General features: G+C 41.8%; 1 protein-coding gene across 20 annotated transcripts in view; it reads right to left on the bottom strand.

Annotated features, from left to right (window-relative positions):
• The window catches only part of PCED1B (PC-esterase domain containing 1B), a 193,269-nt gene that overhangs the window by 82,288 nt on the left and 99,421 nt on the right, over nt 1-11,560 (bottom strand). For 4 of the 20 annotated variants that reach the window (XM_039882203.1, XM_039882207.1, XM_039882206.1 and 1 more), the window contains 2 exons: nt 11,416-11,532; nt 3,437-5,093 (listed from right to left, as the gene is read on the bottom strand). The exons of 9 other annotated variants lie outside the window; for them this stretch is intronic. In XM_039882203.1, coding sequence (XP_039738137.1) covers nt 3,725-5,093; nt 11,416-11,532 — 1,486 coding nt within the window. In that variant the 3' untranslated portion in view covers nt 3,437-3,724. Of the gene's footprint in view, nt 1-3,436; nt 5,094-8,188; nt 10,595-11,415; nt 11,560 lie in introns of those variants that run through there. 7 more of the 20 variants (XR_005657182.1, XR_005657183.1, XR_005657174.1 and 4 more) reach the window with 4 other exon arrangements.

Consider the following 11,560-nt stretch of genomic DNA (forward strand, 5'->3'; position numbering starts at 1 on the left):
GAGTGAGAAGCAAAGATAAGAAGCCGGGCTCAGTAAGGCATGTACCAGCTGGGTCTGAAAGGCAGCACTGAGCGTGATGAAGGGCGCCAGTCCAGAGCCCAGACTGGCTGTCACACACCTCGTGTCCTGGTTGTGTCGCGTCTTTGGTGGAGATGTCTGGCTCTGCCACAGCAGCTCCTGTTAGTGCTCTTGTTCTTCAAGGACAAGCTCTTTCCTAGAGATTTAGTCCTGCTCCTAACAAAGCTGCGACGTGTCGACAGCGGGCTGTGTTGAACGACGATCATTTTCAGAATGCTGTTTATTCGCTATTTCTCATTACGATGCTCCACTGAAATGTATCTTGGAATAATCTTTGACACTGTGCCATGTATCAAGCAACCGGAGTGGCATACCTCCCTTCCACGCCACACTCTGCTGGCTGGACTGGACCTGCCCCAATACTTGTAATCAAGGTGTACTGACCCCTGCCTCCCCATCTTAGAGGAAGAGGGCCATCATTCCTTGTTCATTTCATTCCACTTCAGTTAACTAGCAAATCTCAGGCTCGTCCCAGGCTTATCTAGTGAATATTAGCTCATATTTGGGTACAGATTATTATAATGATCAATTGAAAGAGGGATTAGAATATAAAATGTCACTAACAAATCTTTTCTTTTCACTTACTCCAACTACATTGTCTGGTATTTTCTAGAACAATATTTCTCAAAACATGTTTTAAAAGATGTTGCATATGAAAATGGTCTGTGGTTAAATAAATCTGGGAAATGCTTGGTTAAACACATTTAATCAAGTTTATTTCATGCAGAACTTCTCAGAGCATCTAATCCATTAAAACTCATTGTGAATTCCCACATGAGGCAATTGTAGAATGAATCCTTTTGTATGAATCTTTGCCCATAGAATGCATGAATAAAGATCATGGCTCAAGGGATATGTTTTAGAAAATGGTTCTTTAAAGATTAGTGGATAAAGTCTTATGAAAAAATATATCTATAAATTAAGCATACAGAGACAGAAGACTTTCTTGAAGTTGTAGGGATGAGAATAGTTTCTACAGTTTATAAAAACATACATAAAATAGTTTAAAACAATAGTAAATCCTTTCTCTGACATGAGTTTTAACGATCTAAGTTTTCAAAACAATTCGTCTTTGCAGAATTCATGAACACAAAGCTGTCAGAGATGGAGCTGCTACTGCGTACAACTCTAGAATGTAATGTTGCCTTTGGAGTCAATGCTAGGGCCCTGCATGAATAACATGGGAGAGGGGGCTGACTCCGCTCCCATTGCAGCATGTCAGATTCCACTTGTTTTCAAGTGCTGGGCTTTGCTTTGTTTGTACTTATGGAAAAAATATAGTTACAGCTTTAAAGTTTCAGCCTTTGGTGTAACATAGTTTATTATAGAAAGAATATTGTGAGAAACCTATGCTGCTTGGATAATGTCAATTTAATCTTTAATTTCACTTTTTTTTCTTTTTCCAGAAAACTTGAGATGAGTCAAGTATAAAAAACTCTGAGTGCCGTCATTTCTTGAGGCTGGAGGATAGGCTGTTTGAGACCTGCATTTTAAGTCTTAACAAAAAAGCAATAATTTCTCTCATAAGTTTTGAATAATTTTGGTTCTTTTTACCAGACAATAGCTTGATTGCATTGCTAGGTTTCTTGATTTAAGGAGCAGGATGACAATAGAAAAAATGAGCAAAGAAGAAAGCTCTAAGGTGGAAGATAAAGGCCAGGATATGTATGAAATTAAATGCAAGCACCCACTCAAGTGCTATCAGGCTCTTACCCTAGTGGGAGTGGGATGGTCTAGGGGACATTAACCACCCAGGATGACTTAGGTAAAGTTATGGGAGAGTTCTGTAGACCTTTTCTTAAGAAAAGTAATCAAATACAGCTCGATTTTAATATAAATCGCTTTCTTACTTGAGTACACAATATGAATTAATTATGTTCTTGAATATTTAACTCAAGTAAATATACTTGAACATCTTCTTTGCCAGGCATTGTGCTAGTAGCCGCTGGGAATTCAATAATGACCAAGATTCATAGAGCTTACATTCTAGTTGGAGAGGCTAACAAACAAACAACTACTAAAGACACTACTGAGCAGGGTTTGCAGTTCAAAAGAAGTAAAGAGTGCTGTAATAGACCTGAACTGTACTTTTTGACTCAATGACAATGGAAGACCTCTTAGGAGGTGACTTGGGAGGTGTGGATGGAAGGATGAAGAATTACATGTCCAAAGAACTAGCAGGTTGGGGATGTAGAACGTTCTAGGCATAGAGAATAGCAAGTGCAAAGGCCCAAGTTATAAAAGAGCTTAGCATGTTCTACGAACAGTAAGAAGTCCTATGAAAGCATAAGGAACAATGAAGAGAATTCCAGGAGATTATGGTTGCACGACAATGTGAATGTACTTAATATCACTGAACTGTTTATTTAAAAAAGTGATTAAGATGTTAAATTTTATGTTATGTGTATTTTACCACAATAAAATATTTTTTTAAAAAAGATACACATTGCAGAGGCAGGCAGAAGCCTGATCATGTAGGATAGTGTAGGACATAGTAATTGTACTCTAGGGTAATGGATTTAGACTTTGAAGCGTCACAACTATAGAGATATTAATGTGTCATTTTAAGCCACCAAATTTGTGTTACTTGTTACAGCAGCCATAGGAAATTAACATACCTGGGGAGGAAAAGATTGTCCCTGCCTGAGTCTACTTGCACTTCTACCCATCTGTGAGAAACAGGATTTTAAGTAATTGGTGCAATTTAATCTGTAAGAGTGATGTCATCATTGACTCAGTGTTAGGTCCTCAGCACTGTATATCTAAGAACTCATTCCCCGTGGTTCATCAAGGGAGATCAGATTAAGGAAGAATAATACATATTAACTTAACTCACGAGAGAGCTATAAACCAAAATGGCAGTTTATTGGTTTATTCATAGGAACGTAAATACTAAATGCATCAGTTTACTCACGTCAGCAGTTAAATGCTCCTTTTGTCTTACTGGGGAAATGGAAATCCAGAAAGAAGGCAACTGCCTCATCTTGAAGGCTGATGACGCCAAATCACACGGTCTGGTGCACTAGTCTCCCCCGTGGATTAGAACATTTAGATTGTTCAGAGATCTCACTCCTGACTTTGCTGGGACCTTCTGGCAAATTCTGACATGCAGTCACTACCTTTCTAGAGTCCTTGAATGTCATCATGATACTGCTTCGGCAATATGCTTCAAATGTGCTACAATGATTTTCAAATTTATGGAAACTCTCGATTATTTTAGACAAATTCATTCTGGGTAGTTTACCAAGTAGATGCCACGACTATTCATTCAGCAACTATTGTCCTTGCTCTTATGAAGCCAATTGTTTAATGGTAAGGAGAGGCACCATTAAATATAGACACACACAAAACCCACAAATACTTTTGTGAAACCACTTCTTTATTTCAATTTTATGTTTACAAAATGACAGAGAATAGGGAGTGGGGAGGCAGGAATAACACGTGGTCACCCCTAGAGAGTAGAGGAAGAGGCCATAGCCAACAAGATCGGGTCAGACTGCTCTTCTCTGCCGTTGCAAGTAACAGCAAAGAACAAAAAAGTCCAAGTATGGATCAATGGCTTACATTAACAAGATCAGTCCGTTTAGGGAGAGTGAGGTGATCTGTCCAGCCCATATCCATGCGGAGGAAAAAGGCCCCAGTCAGTCTAATGAGGTCTCGGCTCTGGAAGGGCTGGGGTCCGCTTCCTGTGAGATTTGGGTCGCCGTCTCCAGGGCACATAGGGGCCACGAGGTAGATTCCGGGGAAAACCCCTATGAACCACAGGGGCCCACTGCTGATAAGGTGTGGGGAAGGAGGGCCTAGGCGGCTGGGGACTAAACATAAAGTCACCTTCGAAGTCAAATCCTGTCTGGGTAGATGAGGGGACATCTGAATGGAAATAGTTTAAGAACTGATCTGACTGGACAGAATGGTCGGAAGAAAAATAGGTATCTTGGGGACAGAACGAGAACTGGGGGGACGTCACTGGGTGAGGGGAAATGGGTCGGGGCTGTGCGGGCAGGAGTGGGGGCAGGGGTAGGCGGGGAGTTGGGAGCGGGAGCAGGGGGCGCAGCCTACGGGGAGGCAACGATGGGGTCGGGAGCAAGACCTGTGGATCTCTGCTGGCCTGGGCCTGCCTCTCGACTCCCAGGCCAGGTTCTCCTGTCGCACGGCCTGCCTTGATCCACTTGCCCACTGGGTCGCGGTTGGGGAGCTCCACACCCCAGGCATCGGCCACGTGGGCCAGCAGGAGCTGGGAGAGCTGTCGGTGCGCGTATTGGTTCCAATGCACCCCGTCTCCCTGCCGGTGCTTCTCCGCATGGCGGAAGTGGAAATGCAAGTCCAACACGTCGAAACCGTGCTTCCCCGCCTCAGCAGAGCTGTAGAAGTTGGCTTCAATCACGCCGAGTCTCAGGCGGAGGGCCAAGGACTGCTGCTCCGGCAGGAGGAAGCCCCCGGTGATTTTCTCGCCAACCGGCATGGCCGTGTTCCACACCAGGAGGCATGACTCCGGCAGCACCTGGCCTAGGTGCCGGAACAGGTTCTCCAGGTTCTCCCGGTAGCTCCTAACGGAGTCCTGTCCGTACCTGGAGATGTCCCAGAGGCAGGAGTTAATGATGACCACGTCCGGGGTGTGCTTGTCGGCCTGCAGCTCTTCCAAGACGCCCTGGACATACTCGTTGTAGACGCGCGTGAGGAAGTAGAAACGCACCAGATGGTGGCCGGAGCAGTACTGGCGGACCTCGCGGTAGCTGGTGCGGTTGTGCATGGGGCTCTTCTGGCCTCCGACCACCAGCTCATCCTGTTCAAAGCTCATCTCCCCCTTGACCTTGAGCTGTCTGTGAGTGAGCAGGCAATCTTTCTGCAACAGGAGCACCAGGTCCTTGTACACGGACCTCTGGACGGAATCTCCCAGGACGACGACGAATTTGTTGTGGAGCAGCTGCCGCACTTCGGAGGACAGCAGGTGGACCATGACGCCCAGGGCAAGCGGCCTAGCTCCTTTCTTTGAACACGGATGGGTCTGCAGATAGCTAGGACAGAAGGAGAGAGTAGCTGGGAGGGACCCGCTCTCGGCAGGGCTGCTGTGTGGGTAGGACTCGGGACTAGGAATGGAGTTTTGGCCCTGGAAGCCAGCAGGACGGAACTCCACCTTAAGGCTGGGAGTGGGGAGAGAGAGAACAAGGAGGGAGCCTGGAGCCAGAAGCCCTGCGTGGCCCGTCCTCAGCTGAGGCCTGGGACTTGACCACTGAACTGCCTGCGGCTCTTGGAGGCCCAGGTTCCACCAGCCAGGAGGGGCCAACTTGGCCAGCCCTCTTCCCCGCTAGAAGGACAATCCACCACTGGGAAGGCAGCCCAGATGTCTGACAACTAGAGAATGGTCAGGCAAACTTCACAGCTGCCAAATAATGAGGACTGGGAGTAAGTATGGAGAATGTTTGTGATATGTTGTTATAGAACTTACTGACATGTGTGCCCCATATGATATAGGTATGCATAGATAACATTGAAAAATATATGCAAAAACATAGTCTTTAACAGTAGGATTATGGATGATTTGCTTTCCTCCCTTTTTTGTAAATATACCTTATGTAATCTTATATTACTTTTAACAACATAGGAAAAATTCAATGAAATGCAGCAGGTAGGAGGAGTACATGTGCCAGGTCAGAAAACGTTATAAAAACGGATTTCTTTAACAAGGAAGCAGCTGCTGCTTACTAATAAGGCTTGTAAAAAAGAAATAAAATTTGAAATAATTCACGTGAAATAATTTCAGCTGTAATATTCTTTGCTTTCCATTTGAAGGAGATCAGACTATGCCACCTCAAAATATGCCATTTTGGCATAAGGATGGTTTTGAGCGGAAGAATCAACAGCCACAGTTAAGTTCTCTGCACTCCCCTTATCTGCCTAAAAGCAGTGTATAAATTCCCCTTAGAGGAAGGTGCCCCTTCTCCCACCAGAGAGAAGAGTCAAGGTAGAAGGCAGAAAGTCGTCAACACCAAGATGAGTTTATATGTAGAGATCTTACTGAAATAGCCCAGATTTTCATCAGTTCCCCCATATATTTCCTAGTCACGTCCCCACGATCTATCATTCCTTGAAGCTCAAACCCTTTTCCCTTTGTTAAAATGGTATATAAGCCTCTGAATCTAACTGCTCCTTTGAGTTTCATTTCTTTTCCGTGAACTCTAGTGCACATAAATACTAATAAAAACTGTGTGCCTTTTTTTCTGCTAACCTATCTTTTGTTAGTTTAGTCACAGGGCCCCAAAAACGAACCTGATAGGGTAGAGGAAATGTTCTTTCCTCCTCAGCACATTGAATAAAATGTTAAAAGTTAAACTCCTCTTCAAAACTTCAGATGAAGTTTATTGCAAGCTGCCATTTACAGCCATATTCACTAATGAATAAAAGGTAGAAACATACTTCAATACTAACACGTCTCAGATGGAGAGGAGGATGGCACTCACTGCGTACTTACACAGAAGCTGTTAAAATTCACTGTGGCTTGAAATTCGTAGGCTTTTATGCATTAGTAAACATCTTAATAGGTGTGGGTAGATAGCTATTATTAAATAACATTCAGTTTTTAAAAGCTATATACTATTTGTGGTTTTAAATGGGTACAAGTACAAAAATAAAAACATGAAAACTGGTAGACTGTAAGAGTTGCCCTAAGAGAGCAGTTGAAAATATTGTCTTTTTTTTCCCCCAAAGAATCTCCATTCAAATGTTTTTTTGCTATCAGAAAAAAAAGCATAAAAATAGGATTTAGCTCACTGTGGTGCAACAAATGAAACTTAATTAAAGCAAACTCCAAATCCCTTTGGGATGCGGTCATGTTCATTTGTTTATCATCATTTATTTATCCAACTCACACTTATTAAGCTCCTACTAAATGCTCCACATGGGGTATATAAAATGAGTTAAACCTGATCTTCTCCTTCACGAGCAGGTCAGAAATATTCATTGATAACTGTAACAGAAAGTAGAGAGTGCTAAGTGCCATGAAAACAGAATGAACAAGGGCTGTGGACTTTTATGGGTCTTTGTGAACAGAATTTCTTTACCCCAAACCTAAGTCTCCAAAGTATAAAGGTGCAGAGGAGAACTTTTACCAGGGTTCCTATGCCACCAGCTCTGTGTGCCCTCCTCTGTGGGCTGACACTCTGGTCATATTCTGTGCCTAGTCCCCTAGGGTATTGAACATAACCCCTGCCATTAGAGTTCTCTTTTCAAGGCTGGCAGATCTGATAACCTAGTGCTGTCTCCTTCAGTGCTATTTTTGCTAACTTGGCCTAATGGATTTCTTCTCTGGATGTGAAGTACCCTAGACTTGGACTCACAGATGTGAGTCAAATCCATTACTTAAAAAAGCAGTGGGGCATGGAGGCACCTAAGCATACTGATGAAAAACACATTGCTTTTGGAGCCACACACTCTGGGTCTCAATCCCAACTCTTCTGTTTGCTATCTCTTTGTCCTTGGACAAGTTATTCAGCCTTTCTCTGCCTTAATTTCCCTTATTTATTGAATGAGACTTTTAGTACCCACTTCATATTAAATGTAAAGTGTTCAAAACAATGTATGACAAGTAGTAAGCATGGATAAGAGTTTTATTATTACTGAGCAAGTTTCAGAACACCAGGTTAGCCATCTGTAAAAAGATGCTGCTTGTCTAGCAGGGTTCTGTGAAGATCGAATCAGATGATCCAAGTGGAAGATTTTGAATAAAACAAAATTAATATTTATTGAATAGCTACTGGATGCTAGGTGCCTTACAAATATTATCCTATTTATAAGATAATGCTTATTATTCCCCTTTTATAGGAAAGGATATTGATGTGATGGAGCTAAGGCTTAAAACCACTGACTCCAAGATCTGTCTCTGTAGGAGACCTCTTTTAGACCAGAATCCCTTGCATGCTACTCTGAATCCTAAAGTTTGGCTCCTATCAGGGGGACAGGCAGGAGAAGGGTCTTTTGGTGTGCTGGCAACCATTTACTCTGCCTGCCTAGGAGAGGTGGTCCATATCTATTTGGCTGTGTGTGTGTGTGTGTGTGTGTGTGTGTGTGTGTGTGTGTGTGTGCGTGTGTGTTGGGGGGGGGGGGGAGGGGGGTAGGAGGTGGTGGAGGTGGGGTGTGTGTGAATAAGAGTATATTTTTCTCCTCCTATATGGTAATCTCAAGCAAGAGACGTGCAAACTTAAGAGATCTGGATTTTAGAATAACCAAAACAAAACTCTACACCTGGGCCTCATGGCGTTTGAGGTATTCTGGCTGCCCTGTATCCTGATTAGTGAACTTAACCCGCTCAGGTGCTGCTCCAAGGTCTTAGAGCCAAAATGGGGCAAAAATGTCCACCTGAGAATTTCTTACTGCTCATCTGCAGTGGAACGTGCAGATAAGACTATAGAAAAGAAGGGAAGGGAAAATGACTGGGAAGAAGCATTCCAGTGAGAAGCTGAAAGTGAAAGGAAATTCATGAAATTCTTGATAAAGGGCGCCACAATTTAGCAGGATTGACACCCTCAGGACTATCGCTCTGGGAAAGAAATCTTTAAGCTAAGACGCCAAACATTTAAAAAAAAAAAACACAACCAAAAAAAAGGGGGAGAGGATTTTTTTAAGGCAGGAAGCGGAGAATAATTTGGAGAGCTAAATCTTCTCTCATCTTAAAAAAAGGGTCAGTAACTATTTTCGAAGCTCTTTTTCTCTATAAAACTGAAACAAAAAAGAGGTTTGAAAACAGATCAATGGTCTTTTTAGCCTAGGCTTCTTTCTTTGCTTCTAAATTGCTAAACTCACTTATTAGTTTTGGTAGCTGTTTTATAGATAGATTGCCTCATTCATTCATTCACTCATTCATTCATTCATTCAAGATCTCTGAGAACCAGATATGGTGCTTGGTGGAAGGAGTAAGAATAAAAACGCAGTCTCTTTTCTCAAGAGGACAACTGTGGAAGTGGACATGTAAAAATATCAAAGGAAGAGTTAGCAGCTAGAATTGATGTATGTAAATGAAGCACCAAAGCCTGTAAGGGAAGGCCAAGGGGGAGAGAGAAGGTTATACAGACGATCATTGCAATCTGTGATTCCAACATCAAATGAAAACCAGTTTTTGAAAAGAGTTGCATGATGATTCCTCAAATCGTAATTATAAGTGCCATGTTTTTCTGTTTGCAATGTAAAATTTGGCTTTTGGCTAAAGCTCTGTCAGAAATATGCATTAATAATGGCTACTACTATAATAAATTACTTAGATTTCTGTTCAGGGATAATTAATTTTTTAATAGTTTCATAAGCCATGACTTATAAATCATTGACTACTACTGCTTTATAACTACCACAAACCAAACACATAGCATTTGTTTTTCATTAATCGAAGTGTTGTAGAAATTAGGCTAATATTTTTTTCTTTTCTTATTGATCTTTAGTTACAAGAAGAGTGACACATTTAATAGGCCAGTTGCTCCAGAGACCTTGCAGAGAAGCCTTAAATCAGAAGTAATCACTAACAATTAGATGTTGTTTCGATTACTTGTAGGGAGTACTTGTAACTAGTTTAGAAGTTCCTTGCATACGACTAACCATCTTAATGATGTGACATTATACTGAGAATATAAATAGTTCATTTCCTTGTAACTGCATTTTTGGTGATCAAATCAATACTTTGAACTTTACAAGATCCCCTTAAATTTTAACACAATAGATGGTACAAATAAGAAAATAAATTATTTTTCATGAACTTAACTCTACAACTTAGCTATCTATGTCTTGGCATTTGCTTAGTTTTCTAAGTGGAATTTAAACTTGTCAAAAATTAAACTGCGTTTCATGTAAAGTTTTCAAAGAAAAAACAAAAGCGAACAATTCAAACTTCTCTTTGGGAAAGCTTAATGAATGGCCTGTGGATGGGGGATGATTTTAGTCAATTCAGTTAACATTCACTCCTGTACATAACCTGAAAATGGGGAAAATAATGCAGGCCTACTATTCTAAAAAGTGGTTTTAGGAGCAAAATTTTAAAAACAAACAAACAAACATGAAAGTACATGGTAAATAATGAAACAAAAATTATTTCCAAAAAGCCAACGGAGAAACCAATTCCAATTCCCATCTCAAATAACCTCACCTCCAAAACAGGCCTCAGCTTCGCAGCCCATTAAGTAATTCAGTAAAAATTTAGAGAACACCTGTACCTATCTGGGGCTGTGACAGATGTCATTCTGCAAATCTGACTCACACCTCCAACAACTATCATGATTCTTCTACCCCACCCCTAAGTCACTCAAACTTACCCCAGCGTGTGGCTCATATTTCTAACTTGGCTATTCAGTTAGTCCTCACATACCACGTGTAGAACCTCAGATACACTGACATAAATAGAAAATTGAAACAGCACTAGTGATCTTCAAACGGGGCTCCACTTAACCACAGGTTTTCCTTGTGGAGGCAGGAATCTCTGTGGAGATATCCAATTTGTGTCTGTACCATCCCTCTGGGCCACCATCTTAAATCTGTGACTCTTTTGGAATAAAATATCAATACAAGAATTTCACACACTTTAAGAGTCTAAAAATTATCAAGTTTAGAAATCCTTAAGTCAATATATTTTTCCCATAGTAATAGTCTAACAAAATTTCCTATGAACTATAGAAAGAAATGCAGAAAGAATGGCATCCTTTATGAATGAGGTGGGGGTTCAGAATACCTGGTATATAAGTAACTTCTCTTATAAAAACAAAAAATAAACTATGGGACCTTTATTCAAATAGCCCCCTTTTTTTAAAAAAAAGAAAACCTTTTACACAAGGCTATCTTAAAGTAAAACATCAAATCAATTCACATAAACAAAATATGATTTCAATCATGTAATGACTATGACAAACTTCCATAGTATGGTCTCGAACCATTATTTAAAGTACATTTGCTAATTTCCTATTACTCTCTAACACCAATGAAAAGATACCAGAAAGCAGTGACCTGGCTTTCACTTCCAGGAGACTGAAGTCAGACTAGGACTCTGGCCCTGAACAGCTGTGTGCTCTTGGGTTGGCTGTCCAACATTCTGAGCCGGTTTCCTCTTGGGTCATAAAGGGACAATATCACTTACATCACTGAATAACAGTGAAGATGAAAAGAGAGCCTATTGAAGTCTCTCTGGGGCCTAATACAGGGCCTGCCGTTCATCAGGCACCTTTAACCCTCCGCCACGGCAACCCCTCCCTGAGGTGGCTCTAGAGAAAAGCCAAGTCCACAGACAGCAAGCACCTTGCTTAGTTCCCTCCCTCAAATCCTCAAACCCGAAGTTCCCCTTTCTTCTCTCCCACAACGGCAGAGCTGTACCTCCTCGTTGTGAAGGTGGCTTGTCTTCCTATCGCCTCAGGACTTTTGCTCCAGGATGTCCCCCCAGAGAAGGGATGATTATGCAGTCCACCTTCTTCAGGCTCCTCTGGCTGGCTCCTTAAGCATGCAAACACATTCTAGTTTC

Source organism: Pteropus medius, unplaced genomic scaffold, assembly GCF_902729225.1.
Source record: "Pteropus medius unplaced genomic scaffold, Ma_sr-lr_union100, whole genome shotgun sequence".
Lineage (NCBI taxonomy): Eukaryota > Metazoa > Chordata > Mammalia > Chiroptera > Pteropodidae > Pteropus > Pteropus medius.